The sequence below is a fragment of the Choloepus didactylus genome, chromosome 19, assembly GCF_015220235.1.
Source record: "Choloepus didactylus isolate mChoDid1 chromosome 19, mChoDid1.pri, whole genome shotgun sequence".
Taxonomy (NCBI): domain Eukaryota; kingdom Metazoa; phylum Chordata; class Mammalia; order Pilosa; family Megalonychidae; genus Choloepus; species Choloepus didactylus.
In genome coordinates, this window is record NC_051325.1 from 20884748 (window position 1) to 20912644 (window position 27897).

Genomic DNA, 27897 nt, shown 5'->3' on the forward strand with positions numbered 1-27897 from the left:
TTATTCTATTTGGAGTTTGCTGGGCATTTATGCTTTGTGTATTTATATAGTGTAGAGGGTGTGGGAAGTTTTCCCCAACAATTTCTTTGAATACTCTTTCTAGACCTTTACCCTTCTCTTCCCCTTCTGGGACACCAACGAGTCTTAAATTTGGACATTTTATTTTATCTATCGTATCCCTGAGATCCTTTTCAATTTTTTTGATTTTTTCTCCATTCTTTCTTTTGTTCTTTCATTTTCTGTTCTATGGACCTCTAGGACACTGAGTCATTGTTCAACTTCCTCTAATCTTGTATTATGAGTATCCAGAGTCTTTTTAATTTGGCCAACAATTTCTTTTATTTCCATAAGATCTTCTATTTTTTTATTTAATCTTGCAATTTCTTCTTGATGCTCTTCTAAGGTCTTCTTTGTGTCCCTTTTATCCTGTTCCATGGTCTTCTTCATGTCTTTTATATCCTGTGCCATGTTTTCATTCCTCAATTGTGATTGTTTGATTAATTGTGCCAAGTACTGTGTCTCTTCTGATATTTTGATTTGGGTGTTTGGGATCAGGTTCTCCATATCGTCTGGTTTTATCATATGCATTAAGATTTTCTGTTGTTTTTGGCCTCTTGGCATTTGCTTTGCTTGATAGGGTTCTTTCAAGTTGTAAAAAAAAAAAAATACCAGTCTAATTTTTCAGAAATGCAAGTTGGTGGCCTACACTTTCTCCAACTAACCAGCAGATGGCATCTGCAAGGCACCTATACCCCTCAAGTCAGTTCTCCGCACCTCTGTCTCTGTGGTGTGTGGGGAAATGATTTCAGTGGGGTTCAGTTGGTGCACTCAGTTTGGGTTTGTTGTTGGAGCTGTCCACCCTGAATGTGGTGTGTGTGTCTGGGTGGTCAGGGAGGCAGGGCCACTTTAATATTCAAACCTCCCAGGTGTTCCCGGAGAGTCAAGGCTGTTGCAAGAGTCTAAGCCTTCATTTCAGTTTTGCCCCAGGTTTTCTCTGTCGCTGACCCACAAACCACCGGCATTGATGTCGCGTCCCTGGGTTTTCTGAGCAGGCCCCCCTTCTCAGCTTGATCTTCCAGGACCTCTGCTGAGGGAAGGCTGTGCTACCTCACTAGTGCGCATCGTCCCTAAAGGGAAGCCCCGGGCCACCAGGCTGTGCAGGGGTGCTCTCTGACTGATGCAAAGAATATTGAGAGGCTGCAAGAAGGAATGAAGTTGTGAGGCATGCAACCAGGTGACTGACCCCTGAGGACATTATATGGAGTGAAATAAGCCAGAAGCAAAAGGACAAATATTGTAAGACCTCACTAATATAAACTATAATGAGCAAATGCTAAGAATTTAATTCCAGAATATAGGTTATCAGGGTATAGAATGTGGGCAGAGATTGGAAAATCAATGATTCAGGAGTACAGAACTTTCAATAAGGCTTATTGTAAAATTTCTAGATTGTAAGCTCTTACAGCAGTCACATCTATTCCTAGGTTCTTTTATTTAAGAGATGTCTATATGGTACAAAATTTATATTCTCTGTAGGACACTAATTTAACCTGTATGGTCAGTTTATTTAAACAACATAATTACATGTAATCTAGAATAGGGAATGAGATCTTGTTATTCTTTACAGGTTAATGTAATACCCTGATACATCCCAGATTATTTTGGGCAGAAAATAAAAAAGTATTTGCAAAGTCCCCTTAGAGACTGGGAAAAATGTGGAAATATTAAACTTCCCTACCTGGAGAATTATATTTTTGCAAGCATTAGGGACTCCCAATTTATTAAGTCAAGCCCTTATGAAACATATTCCTGCAAAGTAGAAGCTAAGTGTACTTATAATTATGCTTAAGAGTGACCCCCAGAGAACCTCTTTTGTTACTCAGATGTGGCCCCTTTCTCCCAGCCAACTCTGCAAATAAACTCACTACCCTCCTCACTATGAGGGACATAACTCCCAGAGGTGTAAGTCTCCCTCACAATGTGGGACATGATTCCCAGGGATGAGCCTGGCCCTGGTGTTACCAGATTGAGAAAGTCTTCTTGACCAGAAGGTGGAAAAGAAATGAAACCAAATAAAGTTTCAGTGGCTAAGAGATTTCAAGTAGAGTCAAGAGGTCATTCTGAAGGTTATTCTTTTGCATCATATAGATATTCCTTTTTAGTTTCCAGTATATTAAAATAGCTAGAGAGTAATACCTGAATCTGTTGAACTGTAATCCAGCAGACTTTTTTTTATTTTACTGAGATCTATTCATCTACCCTACAATCATCCAAAATATACAATCAATTGGTCACAGTAGCATCATATAGTTGTGCATTCATCACCACAATTTTTGAACATTTTCATTACTCAAAAGAAAAAGAAAAATTAAAATTAAAGGGAAAATAAAAACACCCAAAACATCACATCCTTCCATCTCCCCCTTTATTCATTTAATTTTTATCCCCATTTTTCTTCTCATATGTCCACACAGTGGATAAAGGGAGTGTCAGCCATAAGGTTTTCACAATCACATGGTCACACTGTGTAAGCTATGTAGTTATACAATCATCTTCAAGAATTAAGGCTACTGGGTTGCAGTTCAACAGTTTCCGGTATTTCCCTCTAGTTATTCCAATACACTAAAAACTAAAAAGGGATATCTATATAACACCTAAGAATAACCTCTTGAATCCATTTGAAATCTCTCAGTCACTGAAACTTTATTTTGTTTCATTTCTCTTCCCCCTTTTGGTTGAGAAGCCTTTCTCAATCCCATGATGCCAGATCCAGGCTCATCCCTGGGAGTCATGTCTCACGTAGTGGGGAGTGCAGTGAGTTTACCTGCTGAGGTGGCTTAGAAAGAATCTGAGTAACAAAAGAGGTTCTCTGGGGGTGACTCTTAGGCACAATTATGAGTAGGCTTGGCCTCTCCTTTGCATTAACAAGCTTCATAAGGGCAAGCCCCAAGATCCAGGGCTCCACCTTCTAAATTGATAGTCCCCCAAACTTGTGAGAATATCAGTAATCCTCTAGGTGGCGATGTTTAATATTGCCACATTTTTCCCCAGTCCTTCAAGGGGGCTTTGCAAATACATTTTCATTCTCTGCTGAAATTACTCTGGGATGTATCAGGGCTTCATACTAACCTATACAAACCAATCAGATCTCATTCCCTATTCAAAGGTCCATGTAATTATAGTGTTTGAATAAACTGACCATACAAGTTAAATTGTATAGTGTGCTACAGAAAATATAGATTTTACACCAAATATACATCTCTTCCTTTGGTCTCACAAAGAAGTTGAAGTTTTAAAACACTGTCATATCGTTCTTGACCATTTAGTTTGATTTGCCTTAGAACTAACCAGATCAGCTTCATTCATATCTCTAATTGAAGTCTGAACTCTTTTTTCAGAACCAAGTCCATTTTGTTTATATCTCTAAAGTCTGGTCTCTTTTTCAGTTTCATTGACATTTGCTGTGTGGGGTAATGCTGACATTCATAGCTGCCTAACTCTGGCTCTGATAGACTTGTTTCTTGATGATGATTGTTTTACTGTGTAGCTTTTATTGTGGGACTGTGTGATTGTGAAAACCTTGTGACTGACACTCTCTTTATCCAGTGTATGGGCAGATAAATAATAAATTATAGACCAAAAAATATGTAAATAATAAGTGGGAATAAGAGGTATGGTATGTTTTGGGTGTTCTTTTTTATTTTTATTTTTATTTTTTTTCTTCATTTTGGAGTAATGAAAACATTCTAAAATTGATTGTGGTGATAAATGCACAACTATGATGATACTGTGAGCCATTGATTGTATACTTTGGGTTGATTATATAGTGTGTGAATGTATCTCAATAAAATTGCCTTTAAAAAATAAAAACAAAAAAACATATAACCACTAAATTCTTTGAGACTTCTAAAATTAAAATGTGTGTTTCTAATTTTCCTGGAAACCACATAAGAACAGTTGCAAAGTTAGTCTTAAAAGATTTAAAGATGTGAGTATGAATGATAGGAAATCTCAACTACTACTTAAATTAAGATAAGGACATCAAGTAATTATATAATTTCTAGATTATTTTTTCTTGCTCTTATTTTCTCTTTTTGAAATCCTCAGGCTAAATGTGTTATTAATTCAATGTGTTTGGCCTTGTGAGGAGATAGAGCTCTACAAATATTGGCTTTGAGTGGTTAGTTTAATTTACAAATTGATAGTTCTTCAAAGAATGTTAACCTCAAGGATTTGTCTGTGTTGCTCAGGGAATTAGCCACAGAGCAGAGAATTTTAACTACAAGGCCACTGGATCCCATTTGTTCAGCGCTATTATGATCTGAGAAATCTAAAGTTCCATCTTATTCTACCATCACAATAAATTGGAAAGTAGAACATTGTAGTCAATGTATACTTCGTTTGTTACTTTTTTACACTGGACACAATACTTGAGATTCTTTGCATTTATACAATGTAGAGAATATGTGTTTAGTCACTTATCTACTCAGTAAGGATTTCCAGTGTGTATCAGGCATTTTGACAGGTGTAGAGAATACTGAGACGTGTAGGACAAACTCCTGCCTACAATTGACTTTCAGTTACAGGGACCCAAACACTTATAACAAAGCAACAAACAGAAAGCAAAACAGCACACAGAATGAGAAATGCACAGATGGGTGGTATAGGTCCAAAAAGGACGGCTTGTAAGTTGAGTGGGGGACCCAGTCAAGGAAGTCTTTCCTTGGGAAATAACCAGGAGACGTGGAATCTTGTGTGTAGAGGTGTAAGAGCGGGGCATGCGGTGAGGAGTGGAGGGAGATGAGTCCAAAAACTGATCAGTCTATTGTTTTCTTATGTACCATTTTCGCAAGTTATTTCTTATTAGTTTCAAATTCCAATAAAAGTACATTGAGGTTAATGTGTGTTAATTGAGTAGTTTTAAAGGTACCTCATTAAGCTCCTGTGCTTGAAGGATACTTTAGAGTTCACACAGTCCTTATTATTATAGCTTGATATCCCCATTGAACTTTTCGGCAGAAAGCTTCAAATGCATCTTGACTCAAAATTTATCAGACCAAGGTCACTTATTTTCTGATGAGTCAGAAGAGCATGTTGATGGAAGACACAGATGAAGAGCTGACATTCGGACACTTCATCACCAAGTGTTTTGTAATCTCATCTTCCTCCTTGACTAGAAAAAGACATAGGGAAGGGGAAATCCTGGGAAGTTAGTCCGAACAACTGGTTTCCCTGATTGAACATTTCTGTGTTATGTGAACAGTTTGGTTTATATAAATCTAAGTGTATATTCGGAGTAGTTTGCCCAAGTACTATTAATAGGTATCTCAAAACCACTGTCACCATTTCAATCCCTTTTTCTTTTCCTTCCCTACTTTCCTTGACATTTTGTGGTTTTATTCAGTATATTTGTATGTTCTTCTATGGTAAACATTAGTGGGGGTGGGGATGCTAGAGGTAAATTTGGACTGGCTGGCTGTGTTTTTGTAAACTTCAGGGGATTGCAATCAAGTCCCTGGACCAAAGGAGAAGAATTTCCTTCTTCCAGTTCTGGGTCTTTTCTCTGTCAGCAGGAAATTAATTGCTTTAAAACCAGCATCCCATCCTGGTTAAGATGCAAGCTATCTGCATGGACCTATGGCCACTCTTTGATCTTTCAGTGATTAATTTATCCTCTGTAGCTTCTGGTGCCTGGACTGCCAGGACTGCTGGTCTCATTGAGTTCTTCCCAAATCTCTAGGAAATATGAGGACAGATTTTCCTGTGAGTCAGTTTTTTAGGGACAGATATTTTAACTAAGCTGATTGGAAAATTCCAACCTAGTTGTGAACAGAACTGGGTAGTATTAATGTTTCTCCTATGAGGCTCTGCATCCTGAGTTAATTCCTAGCTAGCCCCTTCTTTTATTGCCATCTTGTGGAGATCTATTCTGGACCTGGTTGGAAATTGTCATTTCTACCATCATAACTACATACCTGTGTTCATGACTGAAGAGGATGAGATTGGGGTAAAATTGACTGGAGAGGCTTCTCTCTCAGGAATCTTTTTTGTTTTAAGAGGACCTTAAAAGAAAAAAAAAAAGAGATGAATGGATGATGCCTGGTAAAAGAAATTCTCTCTCACTTCATGTTAATGAATTACTGAAACTGTAGAAGTAGCCCCAACCACAGTGGACCCTGGGAATTGTGGGATTTGTCTGATGTGACAAGGGTTGCTGGGTGACAGAAACAAATACTGCTTTCCTTTCTAACTCCTACTGGATTAATGTGGCATCAGGAGAAATAAAAGAGCCATATATTTAAGTCTTTACTGACTTCCATATGGTAAGACCCAAGTTTGGCCATCAGATGCCAGAGGCTTTCGTTCCTTTTAGACAAGAGTGTGGTGTGATCTTAGAGATGCTCTGATCAGAGTCAGCGTATCTCACCCTGACTTTCACACAGAAAAACTTAGTATCCAGGGAACATTTCCTATTCTCTGTAACTTTCCAAATTGTTTACTTACATCATCTACTCTAATTGGAGTAATTCAACTGGACTCAGAGAATAGTGTCCCTCTACCCTTAACTAGTTTAGCTACTCCATCTAAAACATATGCTTGCTTCATTTTTGATTGCAGAAGAGAGGGTCAGTCCCACCCTTGGCTTGGCCAACTCTCCATCCACATCTAACAACCTTGTTCAGGGACTTCAACTCATCATGGTTCAGTTCTTAGGAAAAGCTTGTTTAGAGAAACAGAATTAGACAGGATTACCCAAAGGATATGCAGTCCCTCTGTTCCTCTTAGGAACTCCCAACTTTTATCTATCTCTGGATTAAGCCAGAGCATCAGTGGAATTCCTGGCTTGCATAGTCCTGACCCCTTGAGGAATAGCTTTTATTGACTTCCCCTCCAGTCTCTGGCCCCAGCCTGTATTGAGTGATGTTGTAACACTCAACCCTACAAAACTCTGTTGTATAGTTGATGTCTTCACTTACCTCACCACATACTTCCTTCTTTATGAAAACCCACAGGAGAAATCACTGTCTGGCCTCAGTACCAGAAACAGTTGTTCTCATTTGAGCAATTGGTTTGCTTTGATCCATTAAACCACGTGAATCACATATCTGGTCTTGGGCACCAGGAAGCTCAGACGATGGGGCAGCAGCCTGCCTCTAGCAAGGGCACAGGACTCCATAGCCTAAATCTTGTGTTTTAATCTCTCTAGTGTCTTTACGTTATTTTTCTTTTTTTTGTTACTCATTTCCTTCCTTCCTTTAGGTTATTGACTTGTCTAAATATTTGTAAACTATTTAAATCCAAGGAACAAATTGGTGTTACAAACATTAAGTATTTTCAGCTGCCCTGAAGAGGACAAAACCTGTACAAATTATTCATTTTCAGATAACTGGCATATGCTCAAATAGTTGCTTTTATAACTGGCAGTGTTCTGAATGCAACTAAGCTTTGAGATCTGTGCCGTCAGGGCCCTTGGTCACTTCTGTATCTCCAGCGGCTTGTGTGGTGCCTGGCATGTAGTAGTAGTTCGGTAAATATTATCTGTGAGATTTGAACAAACAGGATCTTTCAGTACCTAAAGGTTACCAACTTCACAGTCTGTGGATGCTCAGAAGCAAAGTGAAGCCATGGTGCTCTGCCGTTTCCTCCACCTTTATTGGACGTGTAGGGCGCAGTGGCACTTCTAACATTTTCCGTCTCCCTCTCTGCAGACTCACATTTCAAGACTCCCTCCCGGCGCCGTGGCAGGACAGTCCGTTGCAATTGAAGGTGGGGTTTGCCGTCTGGAAAGCCCAGTGAACTGACCCTTCAGGCTGAGCATGAAGCATCTGAGAGGCATTTCAGAACCTGAGCTTCCAGGGTTCTTAACTAGAGTTGGATGTTTTATCTTCCTCAGTTTATAAATCCTTTTGCAACCTCATGCACCCCTCAAGACACAAGTGCTGCTGTAGTTAGCTCTTTGTGCCGTGCGGGCCTTTGCGGGTGAGCGTGAGAATGTGTGTGTGTGTGTGTGTGTATTGTGTAGTGCACGCTTGCTTCTTCCTTGATGAAATAAAATCTCCATATTTTGTAAACTAAGACCAAGAATGATTAAATCATCCTTACAAAATATGTGCTTTAACTGTTTACAAGTAAAACCTAAAGTTGCAGAAAACATTTTTTATTTCATAAAAAGTACCAACTGTCGTTAATGTAATATGTCTGAAATGAAGAGTAAATCTCCTTGTTGAAGTGATTTGACAGTGGTAGTGCTCTATTTAATAACAGGAATAAGTAATAAAGTGTTTTTAATTGTTAACCAGTTCAAGTGGATCCTGTGGTAACTTAAACTATTGTTATCCCTCAAATAGGGCATTTTTCTTTAACAAAGAATGGTTTCAGTGAACAATCTAGCAGAGAATGAAGGTCAGAACCTTTTTAAAATAATCTTCTTATGGATAAAGTTTGTACTTCTTTCCTCGAGTTTTTCTAAGCTTAAATATTGCATAGCTTTGAGCTGTATGTACTATATTACGAATGAATATGTAAAGAGAGCATTCAGTAATGCACAGTCTTTAATTTGTTTATAATGGAATATTATTTACAATTTAACACTGTAAATAAGAAAACAAAGTTTATGGGAAAATTCAATATTGTTTCTTGTTTAAATATATTTTTAAGATAAAGGCACAAAAATGAAAGAAGCATATTACTGGGTATAGTGTGTGACTCCTCTTCTCAGACTAATAAATTATCTTTTGAATCCTAGACAGAAGACCTCTTTTTAATTTTGTTTGTAAAGAATGACGTCTGGAGATCATACCGTTATCCATCTTGCTATTGTTCTCCTTCAAAATCCAGTCTTATCTCTGTTCTGATACTGTAGACACCAGCAAGATGAAACTTAAATCTTGTACATAATTTAAGGGTCAATATGGAAATCCCTAAAATTTCTGTTGCAATTTGATAAAAATAACACAGGGATGGAATAAGAACCACTTTGCTCTGAAAAATTGTAGTGACAGCATAAAACAAAATGGTTTCAGTTGGTAAATTGCTTCTAAATGTTGTATTTAGTGATTCTGGAGCCACATAAGACAAACAAAATGTTCCTTTTGATTTTATATGTAAGAAGTGGTTATTAAGAAGATACTAAAGATAGACTCACTCAAGGGGAAGACGTTCCCTGCACCATATAATCATGGCTCTGGGCGGTAACTGATAAAGCCCCCAGAAGAAATTATACACTTGACATCAATGTATGGCCAAATTATAAAGGAAAGGCGACCAAAATGGAGTGGGTGTAAATATGAATGATTTGGGAGTTGCTGATTTATATTCCTCATTCAGGCAATTACATTTGTCTTTCTGTGTTCTCGTAGACAGGTTGGTGCCATGGTATCTGTTTCTCATTCTTAATGAGACTGAGAACTTAGTAAGAGATGGGCTGGCTGGTGGGGAGCCTTTGGCTTCAAAAGATTTCAAAGACCTGTTACCTGTTGGCAGGATTTTTTCAGTAACTGGACTGGATCATGTAAAACTATCAGGACACTTTGGAGTCTGAAAATCATCTGACCTATTTCACCAGGAATGCCATTTCTTTCATCTCCTCTTGCCTTTATCCATTCATATTTAAAAGTTTGGGCTTGTTAAAAACCCCTTTTATAATGAATTTAATAACTGGTCAGTATAAAAGAGCACAGCCCCTCTAGGAACACTTTGCCAACATATTATTCTCTTAATTTTCTTAATACTTTTTTTTTTAACTTAAGGAATATTGTGAAGCCAGGAGAGGAAAAAAAAAAAAAAAAAAAGCGATATTCAGAATCATGGAGGCAAAATTGTAATGGATAGTATAAGTTCTTGCATTGTAAGATCAGATGTTAAAGAACCAGAGGATATTAACACATACAAAAGATATCCTATGTGTGTTTATATGTCATATACATAAAATCAACTTCATTTTCCACAAAGGTAGAAAAGGTAGAAACAGATAAGACTACAACGTCATCTCCTGGTCTGGCTTGGATCGCCGAGATTCTGAAGCTATTATGTTAAGGTGTCCACTTTTGACACAAATGATTTTAAATGTATGCATATATTCTATTTCTTCTTAAGGGCTGAGCATTGGATGTTTGGGTCCCTGGAATATAATTAAGCCTGGTCTGAATTCCTTTGCTCTGGGTTTGGAAACAGAGATGTCTTCAGAGTTTGTTGAGGGAGTGAATGGCATGTGTTCTGCTTTAAGGACCACGGGGCACCTTTGCTGATTGACAAAGCAGCATGGTGGCCTTTTCTAGGTTTAGTCCTCCTCCCCTGTTGTCGGCAGTGCCACTTCTCCCTGCCTTCGGTGTGTCTGCCTCTTTTCATTACCACTTCTAAATGTGGACTCGAACTCAGTTATCAACATTGGTTAGAAGTATAAACGAAGTACACTATAAACAAGTCCCAAATGCTAGTTTGAGGTGCTTGTCTATGAGCAAAATGAATTAATTTTAGTTCATGGATATGGGGACTTCTCTTTTGGCTGTTCAAAGGCCCTTTTTTTTGCTCAATCCCTAGTTTTCTCTCATGTTTGAGAATGACGATGTTGCATACCAGTTGCCTGCAGCTAAGCAAGTTTATTCTGTTTTGACACAATGGATGGAGGGAGTGAAGAGGGGAGGATTTAGAAAACTGCTAGAATTAGTCTTGAATCTCATCTAGCCATTGGTATTACAAAAGCAATCCATGCTTATGAACATAAGATCAGAAAATAGATATGGAAAAGCAAGTTTTAACTCTTTAACCACACTTCCCTAGGGACAACAACTAACACATCAGCTTGTATCCTCATAGATTCTTTTTATGTATACATTTTCTACTTTTTAACATGAAAATAGGATTATATTGAATGCTTTCCAATAACCTACAATTTTCACTTAATAGTATCATGAAAAATGTCCAGACTTATTAGGTTTACACAATACCTCATTTACTGTTTCCCCATACAATTTTTATTCAGCCTAATGTTGTTCAAGACATATATTTGTATCCTAAAACTTTTGTAGAAAATTCATTACAGAACTGAACAGTACAGTCAATATCCATTGTTTTCACAGCCACAGGTCTGACAGTGAGCACTCTGGTAAGGTCTTAGCAACGAAAGCCAGCTGAGGAGGCATCCTAGAGCAGACTAATGTCATTGCCCCTGGACCCAGTGATTTCATTGTGCTTCGGACAATTTCCAACCACTAGTACTTGCTTTCCCTGGAACCATGGAAAGCCACTCTGACCTTGCACAGAGCAGGGACAGAAGTGCCAGGGAATCAGCACTCCCCAGCAGCAACTTTCAACAAATGACTGACAGAAGTAAGTGTCTAAATACACTTTATGGTGCAAAACCGAGTCTTCCTGTTCATGGTGGGGGAAGTGGGTGCCTTCAAAGGTGCTCTCTGGAGATTCTGTTCTCTCTGGTGCATTCTACCACAGACAGAATCCAACTGGTATAAATATTCTTAATAAATTATCTGTTTGACCTTGGCAAGTAGATTATCAAAGCTACAGCCAGTGCCTGGTGTAAATTGGGGCATAGCTACAGGTCTTTCTTGGACCCTCTGAAGATGGTTGGTTCTTTCTTAAGGCATTCACCCACTCCTCTTGCATGGAAATATGATTCTATTCCAGGTGCAGGGTTGGTTTGTTGGCAAGTTCAAATGCCCTCAAAAGCAAGAAAAGCAGAGAGAAGGTGGTGAGAAACCCCTGTCATTTCTGTAGGTGTAATTTTCTTCCTGGGCAAGGGAAGATACGGTTGGAGGTGGGAATCATGGCCAGTGGTTTAAGGGACAGGCTATTATAGTGAAGTGCAAAATGCCCACTTGAATGCAGTGCATTTGCTCTCAGAGAATAAAAATTAACTCCCCAAAGGACATCTGAGGTGATGATGCCAACCTTTGACATGTTGAAGAAGGGATAGACCATATTGTGTGTGTAGTTGAGGCCAAGAGCATTGTCCACTTCCCAGCATATCCTAAGGTAATGTGGCAAAACGACATTGGACTTAGGATTTCTCCAACTTTAAGTCATGAGTTTCTTATTCTGAAGAAAGAAGAGGAAAAGGAAATGGCTATTGATCAACATATCATGAGGAACCTGATTTCTAACTCCCAAGCATGACACTTCTGAACAGAACTTCTGACAGCTTACTTTTGCCTCCTAGCAGACATTCACTTAAGGTTGACTTGGTGATGTATCAGGTAGAAAACTTACAAAGGCAATGTGGATGGAAGCCTTTCTCCTCCCTTCCAGGAACACTGGCCCAAGAAAAGATTGAGCCCAGAAGAAATGAATCCCCATGTGTACATCTAAGTTGTTTTGCTTTAGCTCTATTCTGAATCTTCCTCTACAAGCTGATTATCCAAGGGAGGAGGATAGTGGGCTTCAGGTGTGAGTGAACAAGTGGGACATTGACAATATAAAATTAATCTCTTTACATATTTGGGGAGGGGGGACCTTAAGAATTCTTAAGGAATCCACTGCCTTTCTCTAACACTCACCTTAGGTTCAAGTTGATTAGAGACCCACAGGCTAACCAAACTGACCATGCAGTTTTTCTTTTCCCACATGCTGCTGTTGCTCAAGTGTATGGCCAAAGGAAGGATCAAATATAAAACTAGCAAAGGCTCCCTCTAAGCGGCACCCTCAGCTTCCAGAAGACCATCAGCCAAGCCCAAGGTGGTTCATTGTGACCAGTTGTGGAAAGCCGGGTGGTTTCTCCTTTACATAGTAGAGACGCTGAAGCCCTGAAACCACAGTGGGCAAAGCCAGAAAAATTGGGTGAGGGTTCTCTTTGCCTTGAACTGCCCCAGGGATTTCTCTGATTGTCAACAAAGCTCGGAAGCATGAACGAAAATACCTAATCCAAACAATTGTTTTAAACTCTGCCATTGCTCTTATGTTGGAGATCTAAAGGGTTGTTCCTGAAATGCCCTTTCCTGACTTTGGGAAAATCCATCAATGCTTGAGAAATAGGGAATCATGTTCTAATATTGTAAGAACAACATTGTGTCTGTTCTTTTCCATGTGGAAGTACTAAGATTTTAATTTTTCCACCCAGGTTCTTCCCCTGAGCCTTGTAACTAGCAGTCTTCTCCATCCTGGTTATGGTAATTCCGTCCTTCTATGTGCTCAGGCCAAAATTCTTGGGTTCATCTGTTTCATATATCTATTGCTGTGTGACAAACCACCCCACACCTTGGTGGCTTAAACAACAACCATCTTATTTGCTCACAATTCTGCAAACTAGCCTTTGCTTCAATCAGCATTTTTTCTTCTGGTCTTGCTGGTAGTCACTTGTCTGTCTGAATTCAGCTAAAGGGGAGCTGGAGGCTGAGCTCATCTTGGACCCTGGGATGGCTGGATTTCCTTCTTCATAGGCTCAGGGCCTCTCCCTCTGCACATGATCTCCTCTGCAAGTCATGGTGGCTCAAGTCTCCCAGGAGCACAAAAGCAGAATCTGGCAGACGCACTTAAATTTTAGATTCAGAGCTGGCATGGCATCACTTTTGCCACATTTATTGCTTAATCAAGTCAACTGGGTCAGCTCAGACTCAAGAGAAGGGGACTGCATAAGGGTATGAATACCAGAAGCAAGGTTCATTGAGAGCTACCAGCTGACAGACTTCCATGCCCTCCTTGAATCTTCACTTTCTCTCATACTCTAAAACCAATTCACCAAGAAATCCTATTGGCTTTCCTTTAAAATATCTCCCAAATCCAACCACTTCTCACCATCTCCAATGCTGCCCTCCAGATCATCTTTTACCTGAATTATTACAATAGTCTTCTGGTCTGTCTTCCACTCTTGCCCAGCAGCCCACCCAGCAGCCAGAATGAGTCAGATCATGGCACCCCCTTGCTCAAAACCTTCCAGGTCTCCTTGCTCCCAAATTCCTTCCAAGACTCTGGGACCTGTTCCCTGTTCCTCTCTGACCCACTTCCTATGATTCCCATCATTCAGTGCTCCTGCCATACTGCTGTCCGTGCTGTTCTTTGAGCAGCTCAGGCATTCTCCCATCTCAGAACCATTGCACGTGCTCTTACCTTTCCTTGGAAAGCACTTTCCTGATGTACCCACATGGCGTGCTTGTTCATCTCCTTCAACTCTTTGCTCCAATGTGACCTCCTCACCAATGCTATTCCTGAGCATCCTATTCACCAGCCCCCTCCCTAGCACTCCCTTCCCCCGCCCGCACTCCCCTTACCCTTGCTGCATTTTTTTTTTTTTTTTTTTTTGCTCTGTGGCACTTACACTTTCTCCTGTCCCACAAAACTAACAAATTCATTTGATTTACGTGTCTCCTACCATTTGAAGGTAAGTACCCCTAAGACAGGGATTTTACTGTCATTCATGCTCTATCTCCAGCACTTAGGACAGTGCCTGGCACACAGTCAGCTATCAGTAAATACTTGTTGAATGAATAAAGGAAAGTTCCTCCTACCTTTATGATATGGAAGAGAGTGTGAAGCACTCTATCACTGTCATAGCAAATTACCACAAACCTAGTGGCGTAAAACAGCAAATTTATTATCTGACAATTCTGTAGGTCATAAGTCTGGTAGGCTTGGCTGATTTCTCTGTTCCAACTCCCACAAGTCCAAAATCAAAAGATTGGCAGGGCTGTGTTCCTTGTGGGATGCCCTAGGGGAGAATCTGTTTCCGACTCATTCAGATTCTTGGCAGAATTCAGTTCCATGTGGTTGTGGGACTGAGGTCCCCATTTCCATGCTGGCTGTCAGCCAGGAATCATTTTCAGCTACTAGAGGTCATGCATATTCCCTGACTTATGGTCCCCTTCAAAGCCAGCAGTGGTGGGTTAAATTCCTCTCACGCTTCCTATCTCTCTGACTTGTCCCCTTCTACTCTTCTCTTCTGCTGCATCTCTTCTGACTGCAGCTGGAAGAGGTTCTCTGCTTTTAAGGGCTCTTGTGATTACATTGATCTCATCTGGACAATCCAGTATAATCTCCCAGTCTGAGGGTCCATAACCTTAATCACATCTGCAAAGTCCCTTTTTGCCATATGTTCCAGTTTGCTGATGCTGTCATTATGCAAAATACCAGAAGTGGATTGGCTTTTCTAAAGGTGGGTTATTTGTTTGCAAAGTTACAGTCTTAAGGCCGTAAAAGTGTCCAAGCTATGACATCAACAAGTATACCTTCACCAAAGGAAGGCCAATGGCGTCCAGAAAACATCTGTTAGCTGGGAAGGCACGTGGCTGGCATCTGCCAATCCCAGATTGTGTTCCAACTCCTCTCTCAGCCCCTGTGCATTCTTCAAAGTGTCCCCCTTGGCTGTAGCTGCTCTACATCTGGGCCTGTGTGGCTCTTCTTAAAGTACTCCAGTGATCCAATAAAGACCCACCCTGAATGGGTGGGGAATCACCTCCATGGACATAATCCAATGAAAAGATCTCAACTACAGTTGACTGAGTCACATCTCCATCGAAATGTTCCAACCCAATCAACACTAATACCTCTTTCCCTATAAGATTGCATTAAAGAATATGGGTTTTTCTAGGGGGGCATAATATATGCAAACTGGCACACCATATAATAAATCATAATCACAGTTTCTGAGAATTAGGGCATAGGCAACATTGGGGTGGGGAAGGCGTTATTCTGCTACTGTAAGCATTGAAAAGTGAGTGAATTGAGGGCAGTATATTAGGTGCCAGCCCTCTCCTCCTGCTAACCTTCCATTGCCTTAAGATGTCCCTTTAACTCTTGGTTTTGCAGTTTCCTCATGTGCCGAATAAAGGGAGTTGGATTAGATCAAGAGATCCCTAGAGTGTCTTACAACCTATAACTGTTTGCCCTATATGGTGGTGGATCCACATGGGGTTTTGCATTTTTTAATTAATTAGCAGTGTTTTTAAATCAAAACATATCACATAAAAATGCAAAATTTAGGCTTCATTAAAAATTACTGGGTCTGGTAATGCTGGCCCAGTTTATCAAAGAAGATGCCACAGTTCCACCCAGCTTCCTTCATGGCTTTGAGCTACTCTGAGATAAAAAATTTTTTTCAGTTTAGCAAATATCTAAAACTTTGATATACTGTTTTGAAATAGGCAGTCTCATATATTGCTTGTAGGAGTACAGCATGATGCAGTACTTCTGAGGAGCTATTAAAAATTACATGTACATTTATCCTCTAACTCAGCAACAGATGTCTGGGGTTTTATTCTATGGAAATACCTGCACACATATAAAAATGATATACGTGCAGGGATATTTGATGTAGCATGTGGATAGTAGCAAAAATCATTAGAGATAATCCACACTCATTATTGGGAATGTTGAATAAACTAGAGTTTATTTACCTAATGTAATATTATGCAGTTGTTAAAAGGGAGGATGAATTCACTTGTATTGATGCAAAGATCTCCAGGATATATTGTTAAGTGAAAAAAAAGCAAGGTAAAAAAAATATAGAGTATATAGTATGACTATCTGTGGGGTAAGAAGTAAGACAAAGACTATACATTTGTATTTTCTTGTATTACATAAAGAAATCCTGGGAGGACACATAAGAATAAAAGTGGGTTTCTATAAAGATGGCAACTTTAAGGTTGGAGGAATGGAATGGATAGGGATGGGGAGGTTAGCAAGACCTGTCATTGTAACTGATCACTTTCTGCTCTAGTCTTAGGAAGGTGTCTTGCTCTTGGATCTGCTCTCCCATCCTTAAAGTTGGCTTGTGTGAGGAATTTGAATGAGGATTAACATTTGTAATCAGATCTCACACCCTTTTCCTGCCCAGGATTGCCACTGAACAGCAGCCCAAATTGGATGCCCATGCTAAACCAAAATCCTTATCAGAGGCAAAGGTTGGATTCAGATTTATTGTCCAAGATCTCTTCCACTGCCTCAAGGCCTGGGTCATTTTTTTCACATTTTACTCTAACATTTCATTTGATTTGTGCTTACCTTTAAGGGACCGGAGGTAGCTGGTTGACTCCAAGAACATGAAATTCTATCATTTGAAGCAATGCTGGCTGTAATGAGAGATAAACCACTGAATCTCAAAGGCTTAATATGATAAAACTTTCTTGCTCCCATGAAATCCAAAATGGAAGTTATCATTTAAGGAGTGATCAAGAACTCAGGCTCTTGCCATCTTGTTGCTCCACCATCTCCCACACTTGGATTCCAAGGTCTCTACAGAAAGAGGTCCATGTGGGGAAGAAGGGATATGAAAGGAGAGGGTTGGGGTTCTATATGAAGCAGACTGTATGTGCATGATGAGTATCTGAGCATGTGTCTTCACTAGAGCTCATGGACCCCATGTTTTCCACTTCTACCACCCTTTAGACCCTTTATAAAGATGTTGATTTATGAATATGGAATCTTAAAACTTCATAGAAAGGACAACAAAGATCATTTAGTCCCTCCTAACATTTTATAAATAAAAGTAAATCTCAGAGAGAGAATGTGATATTCCCAAGATCACACTGATACTGGCAGAGCTTTACAGAATATACAACAATCTCTAGCACTTGACAGTCATATAAACTTCCCATCAAGTAGTTCTCATTATAAAAGTGTGCTTGATGTTTTTCCTTCTCCTATTTCATGGAATTAAGGTATTAGATTCATAGATTCTCATAATAGTAAGTTTTTCTAATTCAGCCATGCATTTAATCAGCAATCTCAACCACAGGGTTACTATGACAATTGACAAGTGTATTCTAAAATGTATTTAGAGAAATGCAAAGGGACAAGAATAGCCAAGACATTCTTGAAGAAGAAAAAGGTCAGAGGTCTTGCTCTATGAGATGCTAACACTTATTATAAAGCACAGTAGGTAAGAATGTATTTCTTGGTTTTAGCACAAAGATAGAAATGTAGGCCAATATGAAAGAATAGAGGGCTCAGAAGCAGCCCCACAAATAAATGAATACTTGATTTTCAACAAATATGGAACAGCAGAGCAGTGGAGAAGGGAGGGTCTTTTTAATAAGTGTTTCTGGAGCAAATAGCTATCCAAGTGGGAAAAAAAATGAAACATGAACTCTACCTGACACAGTATACAGTAATGAATTCCAGGTAAGTTGTATATCTAGGTGTGGAAGACAAAACAAACTTCTAGAAAATAATTTAGGGGAGTTCCACTTCTGCAATGACAGTGTGGGGACCTCCATGGACCCACTCCCCCAGAGAAACAAGCAAAACTGGTGAAAACTACAAAAAGACAACCAATTAAAGTCTCTGTTAATTGTCTTAAGAGCATACAACAAATGAAGAATTTATTTAAGAAAATCTATTAACACTTGCTAAGAACAGCTAGAATCTGTGGCATTTGAGCCATGACCCACTCCTGCCCTCTCCTACCAGCCCTGAGCTCAGATTGATGGAAGCCTCACTCCAGGCGAGTGTGGCTAAGAAGACAGGGCTCCCTCTTCCCTCAGCTCCCAATCAGCTCTTACCATATCTCATTGGGAGAAGCAGGCTGCCAGTATTTCTAAACCCCTCTGACTCCAAGTTGAAGAAGCTAAATTCCTGATGAATGCACCTGAGAAGTCAGGGGTTCCTTTACTCCACTTAAAATGTACAGTTTTCAACAAAAATTTATGAGACATGCAAAGAAACAGGAATGGGTGGCCTATACATAGGATGAAAAGCAGGCAACAGAAACTCTGGGAGAGGAATCCGATGTCATATTCAACAGGCAAAGATTTCAAAGAAGCCTTTATAAATATGTTCAAAAACTAAAGGAAGCAATGCTTAAGGAAGTAAGGGGAGGTAAGAAGACAATTTCTCAACAAATAAAAAAAAATCGATAGAATGTTTTTTTTTAATAAAAAAAAAGAAATCTGAAATGAAAAATTCATTAGAAGCATTCAATTGTAAGTTTGAATGGGAGAAGAAAGAATCAGTGAACTTAAAGATAGATTGATAGAGATTAGCAATCTGAAGAACAGATTGAAGATTAAGTGAAGAAAAACAGAGCCTTAGAGATGTGTGGGACAGCTAGTCAGTCGCACTGTATATGCATAATGGGAGTACCAGAAGGAAAGGAGAAAAAGAAAGGAGCAGAAAATATATTTGAGGAAATAGTGGGTGAAAACTTCCCCAAATTGCTGAAAAATATTAATCTACACACCCAGAAAGATCAATGACCTCCAAGTAGGATAAATGAAAAGACATAAACAAACACACACATCATAGTAAAAATGCTGAAAGCTAAAGACAAGGAGAATGTCTTGAAAGCATCAAGAGAAAGATGACTCTTCAGTTACAAAGGAACTCCAGTAAGATTAACAATTAACTTCTAATTGGAGAGAATGGAAGCCAGAAAGCAGTAAAATGACATATTCAAAGTGCTGCAATAAAACACACACACACACAACTATCAACCATGAATCTTATATCCAGCAAAACTATCTTTCAGAAATGAAGGTGAAATAAATTGAAAAATAAATTGAAAAATTGTCATTGAGTTATTGGGTTCCAGAGGCTACATCTAGAGACTCAGAGAAGCCCACAAACTCCCATTTAAGAAACTCAAGAAATCAGGATTAAACTATTTCTAGATCCAACTGGTTATTGGGAAGAGTTACAAATGTACTGCAGGCTAGCGTGCAGATAGCTGGTAGGCACATGGTTTGGAAATGGGGATAGGCAGGCACCATCAGAGAGGCAGAGTAATGATGATGTCAGTAGAATTAATCATTTGCATATCTGTATCATTCTCTGACATTTCCTCTCCATATCTCTTGGACTCTGCCATTTCCAGGGTGCCCATGTTGTTTCCAGCTTCCATTATCTGCATCTCTTTACCTGAGGGCTCTCTCTAAAACCACAGAAGACTGCCCTGCCTGTGCCAGGGGGTTAATACTCGCTGGAGCATCCCTCAATTAATGCTTCTCAGGAGTTGGTGTATAAATACCCTAACTCCAATGCCTCTGGGGTGGGATATCACTGAGGCTTGTGTTTGCTCCATTTCCCAGAATTTTCCTGTGGTATTTCCAGTTTCTCACAGTGACGACTTCCTAGCTAATGCCTTATTAGATGCCTTCTCTTTCCTGTCTCATTTCCCCACTACCAGTATTTCCTGAACCCCCAGATAAAGTCCTTACACTCAAATTCTTGTCTCAGGGTTTACTTCTGGGGGATCCCAGACTTATGCAATGTTCATTAGTACTTTATAAAAGGCTTTTACTTATAATATCTCATTTGACCCATGCAAGAATTCTGGAAGGTAGGAAATCATATTAAACAAAACCTACAATGGAATGTAAGCCCCATATGATGTCTTTTTCTCTGATTTATCTCAAGAATAGCACCTGACACAAAATGGACACTCAAAAAACAATTGATAAATAAAGGAAGAAACTGATGTTTGTGTTAGTAATTTGATCAAAATGCATGTAAGGGAGTCAGGATTTGAATGCTCTTCTTTTGACTCCAAGCCCAGGGCTTTCTCCACAATCCACCCAGCTTACTCTTCCTAACCCTGTTGTCTCAGATCATGGTTTATGGTGTAATTTAAAGATGATTTACATGTGCCAATATAATTGGCCAGCTCTGAACTTTAGTAATATCAATGGTTTCAAGTTCTATATAATGGAAAGATCTGTGAAAATATGAAAGACATTTATGGTCTAAACTGTAAAGACTGCTTGCTCCTGTCACACAGGTATTTGGGGTCACATCTTTCCCATGGAGCTTCAGGAGCCCATAAAATAGAGGCAATGAGTCTTTCTCAGCTCCTGGGTAGTTGAAACACATCCTAGTCCAGCCTTGTTTTTATATTTTTCTTCTTCTAATCTAACAGTCAATTTACTTGGAGGAAACTTGTTTTTTTAACATTTTAACTTGGGCTTAAAAAATTATTTCGTACCACTTTTAAGGAGTCTAATGAATTCTGTGGTAAGTGGGCAATTGTAGATACAACTTTTTCAGCTTTATGAGCAAAGAAATAATATTCATTGCAATGAGCTATTATGTTAGATTAGGTAATAACTCATTCATCAATTTTTACTTAGATCATGAATCTTCCACCAAATGGATGGTTATTCTATGAAGCCATTTTGATTCCAGAGCACTGCTCTCCTTAAAGCTCCTTAAATTCATCAGGAACATTAAAGGATATCCAATTTCATTGGTCTAAGCTGAGTGATTGCAATTCATCAAGGCATGAAAAGTCTGTCCAGTCTTGTGGAATATCATTAAATGGTTCAAGGATGTTTCTAATCTTAATGATGGCCAAGGGGGAGCAACTATTATGATGATGAATGAGAATGAATATCTGGAAAAAGTTCAAGGCATGTTATACTTACAAAGACTAATATATGTTGTTTATCTAAATCATCCAGCTGATTAAAGAAACATACAAAGTCCAAGACAGTTGAAAGTAGAGAATCAAATAGGGTTTGACCTACCCTGGTATATTTATCGCTGACCATGTCATGCATCTAAAATGTATTGCTCCACCAACATGCTGTGTATATAAATCGGGAGGGTCTTTTGAGGCTGATGTTGAGTAATGTAAGCTGTCCAGTTTATTGCCTGGCTAAATATTTATATAAAAGGAGTTCATTGATTGTGGGGAAGTCTCCACAAAAGGAGTCTTTCAATGTTACTGATTAGCTACAACGCCCAACTCTTAGCAAGAGTTGGTTGGTGTTAACTTTTGGTACTTCCACTCTTAAAACCAATTCGTGAACTGCCCAATGTTTTTAATCCCTGGCCTGAGTTGGATTTGTGGGTGTGGATAGTCAAATAAGGCAAGTGCCTCTTAGTACCAAGGTTAATGCAGATTCTGCAAGAAAAAAGAAAATACATTTTGGTCCATACTGAGAAGAAAGCTCTTTGGAACTCATCTCAGGTCTATTAAAGGCACACTGGTCCTTAGTTAGGACTGGGCAGTCAATGATGAGTTAAATAGGGAAGATTCATTTTGCAGCCTAAAGACCAAAGAATAAATCTCTTACGCGGGGGTCTTATTTTTGGCAAAACTTTCCCTGGGCAGGAGGAGGATGTTGGGCCATGGCCCAAAGACTTACAGTAAATATCTTTTCAGTAGGACTAAAAGTAGTGAGTTATTGGGCTGAAATAGTGCAAACATTGGCTTACTGAATTTCTTAAAAGAAAAGAAATTGGAATAGTTGAAGATGTAGAATTAAGATTTCCTTCACTTGGATTCTGAGGCACCACATTCTTCTGTTTTTCCTCATAGCTCCCTAGTTTTTCCATGTCAGTATCCTTTGATTGTTTCTCTTCTCTTCCTGTCCTCTGAATGTTGGAAGTCTCAGGGCTTGGTTCTCAGCTCCTTTATCATAATTCCCAAATCTCCAGCCTTAATTGTACATGAACTCCAGACTACCGACTTGACATTTCCACTATGACATCCGATAAATCATTTCCAAATTAATATATCCATAACAGAACTCTTGTTTTCTATCTCCCCACCCCCTAAACTCAGCTTGCTCTTCCCCCAGAAATACAACATTTCAATTGATGTTGTTCTCATTTGACTGGTTGCTCAGATAAAAAGTCCAGAAGTCATCTTGGAGCCCTTCCTTTTCCTCACCTCTGGAAAACATATCCTGAACCCTGGCATTTCTCAGCCTCTCCACCACTACTTCTCTAGCTCAAGCTACCATCCTGTGTTGCCTGGACTTCTGCCACCAAACTGACCCATCTCAGGGGTGAGATATGTAAACTTCAAATCCTGGGTCTTTGTTTTCAAACTGAGAAGTTTTCGGCTTGCTGTGCCAGGGCCGTGCACAGGAATACCAGGCAAGCGGTGTATGTCACATGGACATTGTCATCTGTCCATCTTTGATCATTGCAGGCACAAAGAATACGAGAAGAACTGACAAGACCACATCTGCCTCTGCCCCTCCCGCAGTGGCCACAGCACCACTGGTCTCCATCTCTTCGCACCCTTCTTTCCCTAAGGAATTGTCTCCCATTCTAACCTCAGTTCACTCCTCAGCTTATTGCAGTTGAGAAGGCATGGCCCCATCCTCCACAGTCTCCCAGCCCCGCATTTTTATGTTTCTCATTTCATTTTTCGTAATCAAACATTTTATAACACACAAAGGGAACTCTATTTAAATGATAAAAATTTTCTTTCTTGTTACTAGAACTACAAAAGTAATGCATTGCTATACTAGAAAAAAATTTTAAATATAGGCAAAATCAGACTCCCCTACAATACTGTCCCTGAGAGAGAATCACAAAAGTCAACATTTATATGTTTTCCTTCTATTTAAAAAAAATTATTGTGGTAAAAAAAAATGTATAGATATACACATATATATAAACATAAATTTGCCATTTTAACTATATTTAAGTGTACAATTCAGTGACATTAATTGTAGTCACAATGTCATGCAACTATCACTACTATCTATTTCTAAAAAAATTTTTCATCACCCCAAACAGAAACTCTGTACCCATTAAGCAATAACTCTCCATTTCCCCCTTCCCCAACCCATGATAATGTCTAATCTACTTTCGGTCTGTCTCAGTTTGCCTATTCTAGATATTTCATATAAATGGAATCACACAATATTTGTCTTTTTGCATCTGGCTTACTTCCCTTAGCATAATATTTTCAAGTTTCATCTATTAAAACATGTATCAGAACTTCATTCTTTTTTATGACTGAATAATATTCTAGTATCTGCCATCTTTTTAAATTGCATATATACTTGGAAGAAAACACTGTTCCAAGCCTCATCTGGAATTGAGCCTTTATCATGAGTTATACACAAATCTCCTTATAGGAAGAAATTGGGATTCCTGATAGAATGCCTGAGTACTTTTCTGATGAATTAGACTGGGGCCAAGACCACATTTGGGAAATCAGTTACTAATCTTCCCAGTTGACTCTTATATGACTGTTGGAAAAGATTCTAAAGATCTTTAACTAGACTTCTTTCTTTTTGTATTCAGTCTAATGTTGATTATCTGACCATTGTCTTTTCTCCACTAAGAGTATATCTTTTGATTAGCCTGTTACAGGTATTATCCCTGCAGCGAGATTGCTATAAAATTTTGACTTGTGTGCTTAACTAAATTATCTAAAGAGTTTCTTTTTTAAGTTACAATAAATGGGTCTTTACTGTTTTTTAATAAAGATAAAATATTTTAATTCTAATATGTACTCCCTAAATTGTCTGCCTAGGAAATCTGAATATCCTTTAAATGGGAGATATCTTTGATGCATCCTACTTTAATAAGGCTCAAGGAGTATTTATGGGTGATGATATAGGCAGTACACACCATGAGAACAAGCACCCTGCTATGTTGTAGTTTCACCCCAAGGAAAGCAAGTGCCCACTTCTAGGTCAATAAGTTTAAGCATGAATATTTATTAGTTATAGCATCACCATAGGCTATATAACCAAATTGGTAGAATGGTCTTAGCTAACATTTACATCTCTTACCATCACTTTACAAATATTAATTATCAAATAGAAAGTTCTAAGTGTTATCGGTACCAAGAGAGTATGGAAACTTTAGCCTGATGTTTGAATATCTACTTTAATTACACCCAAAGGATACTAGGGAAATATGCTCTAGCGTTTTCATTTCTCACTTGGCCCAGGCCATAATCCCTAAATATACTTGGGTATATTCATGAACCGTTTTGTTGTTGTTGTTGTTAGAGCTGAAGATAAGAACTTAAGACATTTGTTCATGAACCTTACTTAACTTACAGAGAAGCTACTTAGGAGCAGACACAGAGCTGAATGGTAATATGGCTTTAAAGAAATATTTGCTTCAGTATAGGCATACCCTAGAGAAGGTCATGGCTATTGAACCTCCTTAAAATATTATTATAAATCATAACTTCCACACCAGCCTACATTTCCCTCACTAAAAATAAATCTTTGTTTCTGTTATAGGGAAAGGTAGCATGTAATAGACTCTAGGCAAAAGTTCTGTTTGAAAATATGGAGCTAGGTGGCTGGAGACTCATTCCTTCAAAGACCTGTGCAGAAGTGTCTTGAAATTATCTCTCAGTTCACTCCCTCTGCTGGCCTGGCCCCATCACTGTCCTCTCCACCACTCTGCCTGACTTTATTGAGATCCCCTATTCTCTCCCCCCACCACACCCACCCATGCCCTTCCAGCTCTGGAGGTTCACCAAGAACTAACAAACCTTCTGGACCCAGAGTTGGATGTTGAAATCTGAAAGTCAATTTCTTCACGTATAGACTAGTGATAACATTTGCCTTATGAGGTTGTGAGGAATTGTGCCCCTCGTCCTAATTTAGAGCAGAGTTCAGCAGCTTCATGTGAACTCAACAACATTTCTACCCTCAACAACATTTCTTTATGGAGGTAAAATTTATGTATGATAATACACACCCACTTCAAGTGAGTTTTGACAAAATATAAACTCATGTAACCATCACCACAATCAAGATATAAAAAAGTTCTGTTGCTCCAAAAGTCCCCTACTCCCCACCATTAATAGTTCTTCTTTCCCCCTCCTCAGTCTTGTACCTGGAGATTACTCATTCCCCTGAATCAGACCCAGTGGTCTAATTCTTTGCAGGTTTCTCACAATAGGTCTATTAGTTGTTGCTCTGCCACTATAAACCCTTCCTTTATGGCTCTTATACAGGTTTTAGTAATTTACACTTGTGTGATTAGTTGACTATATCTTTCTCTCTTACTCCCTGGGATAAGGAACCATGCCTCTTTTATATCCCCTGGCTCAGAGTAGAACTCAAAAAGACATTTTAATGCATGAGTGAAAAAATGAAAGAACTGGAAACGGGGCTAATCACACAGGAATTCCAAGCCAACAGTTGGGACTCTAAAAATATGGTTGAAAGTCTGCATGTGTTTGTCAACTGCCAACTCCCCCAAAAGACCACAACAGTATCCTGTTGACCAAGAAAATCCTAGTTAATTAATTACTGTAATAAGGGAGAACAGTGCCCTGACAGAGTCTTAGTAGTGGCTTAGAAGGGAGAAGTCAAGGGCAGATATGGATATGGATTTGGATCTGATTTTGAGTGGTTATGGCAGGCCTTTCAGGTTTGGGATTTGAACCAGGCAAAGTTGGGACTGGTGGACACAGAGAGGTGAGGGTCTTGGTCAATAAGTCTATTGTTTGGATAAATAGGGTTTCAGGAAGCTCCTGAAGTTAACATTGAAATTATTTACTGGACAAGAATTTCTTTGAACAAATAGTAAAGTCACATTGATGTAGTCTTAGTTCTGATAGTTAATGTTATGAGGCTGCTGGTGGCTCAGTTCTCAAACTCAACTGCAAACTCAGTTCCCTAAGATTGAGTACAGATAGGTGAATTGTTTCTCTGGCCTTTACTTGCTGAGTGAAGAGACTGTGCTTTACAAAAATAGCTTATAATATTGGTCGTTACATCTGGGAACATGTAGGCATAACAGATATTAATTGCTGCATCCCCATCTCTTATATTTATGCCACAAAATCTTACATAAAATAATAACATCTCAACAGCAAGTTCTGGAATCAAGATATGGAATTGCAGTGCTTCCCTTTTTGTGTATTTTCTCTGACTTTCTTTTCTTTTTTGATTTAAGATTGCTTTACTAAATGGAACTGAGCTTCCCTACCAAAAATCCAGTGAGAATGAAGAATGGGAGAAACTACCTGTTTTAGTTTCCCGACTGCTAAAACAAATACCATCCAACAGGTTGGCTTACACATTGGGAATTTATTGGCTCACTCTTTTGGTGGCTGGAAGGTTCCTTGGCTTTTCTGTCACAGGGCAATGCACATGGCTGTGCCTTCTCCCTTCTTTTCTGAGTTCCATTGACTTCCAGCTTCTGGCTCCTTCCCTTGACTTTCTCCCTCTGTGTCCAATTTCTTTTGCTTATAGAGGCATACCTTGTTTTATTGCACTTCACTTTATTGAGCTTCACAGATAACTGCATTCTTTACCAATTGAAAGTTTGTGGCAACTTTGCATCAAGCAGGTCTATCAGCACCATGTTTCCAAAAGCACGTGCACTCTTTGTGTCCTGGATCATTTTTGGTAATTCTTGCAATATTTCAAACTTTTCCATTATTATTGTATCTATTATGGTGATCTGTGATCTGTGATCTTTGATGTTCCCATTGTAATTGATTTGGGGCACCATGAGTTGCACCCATATAAGACTGTAAACTTAATCCATAAATGTGTGTGTTCTGATTGCTCCACTGACTGGCCATTCCCTGTCTCTCTCTTTTTCCTCGGGCCTCCCTATTCTCTGAGACTCAATAATATTGAAATTACGCCAATTAATGGCCTCAAAGTGTTCAAGTGAAAGGAAGAGTTGCACGTCTCTCACTTTAAATCAAAAGCTAGACATGATTAAGCTAAGTGAGAAAGGCATGTTGAAAGCCAGGATAGGCTGAAATCTAGGCCTCTTGCTCCAAATAGTTAGCCAAGTTGTGAATGCAAAGGAAAAATTCTTGAAAGAAATTAAAAAGTGCTTCTCCGATGAACATATGAATTATAAAAAAGGAAAACAGCCTTATTGCTGATATGGAGAAAGCGTTAGTGGTCTGGAGAGAAGATCAAACCAGCCACAACGTTCCCTTAAGCCAAAGCCTAATCCAGAGCAAGACCCTAAGTCTTTTCAACACTATGAAGGCTGAGAGAGGTGAGGAAGCTGTAAAAGAAAAGTTTGAAGCCACAGAGGTTGGTTTATGAGGTTTAAGGAAAGAAGACTTAAAAAACATAAAAATGCAAGATGAAGCAGCTGATGTAGAAGCTGCAGAAAATTTTCCAGAAGATCTAGCTAAAATAATTGATGAAGGTGGTTGCACTAAACAACAGATTTTTAGTATAGACGAAACAACCTTCTATTGGAAGAAGATGCCGTCTAGGACTTTCATAGCTAGAGAGAAGTCAATACCTGGCTTCCAAGCTTCAA

General features: G+C 39.1%; 1 protein-coding gene across 4 annotated transcripts in view; it reads left to right on the plus strand.

Annotated features, from left to right (window-relative positions):
* TASP1 (taspase 1) overlaps nucleotides 1–27897 on the plus strand; it is a 656132-nt gene that overhangs the window by 321367 nt on the left and 306868 nt on the right. The window contains exons 14-15 of one of the 4 annotated variants that reach the window (XM_037811846.1): nucleotides 26557–26669; nucleotides 27216–27596. The exons of 2 other annotated variants lie outside the window; for them this stretch is intronic. In XM_037811846.1, coding sequence (XP_037667774.1) covers nucleotides 26557–26669; nucleotides 27216–27285 — 183 coding nt within the window. In that variant the 3' untranslated portion in view covers nucleotides 27286–27596. Of the gene's footprint in view, nucleotides 1–7709; nucleotides 8741–26556; nucleotides 26670–27215; nucleotides 27597–27897 lie in introns of those variants that run through there. One more of the 4 variants, XM_037811848.1, reaches the window with a different exon arrangement.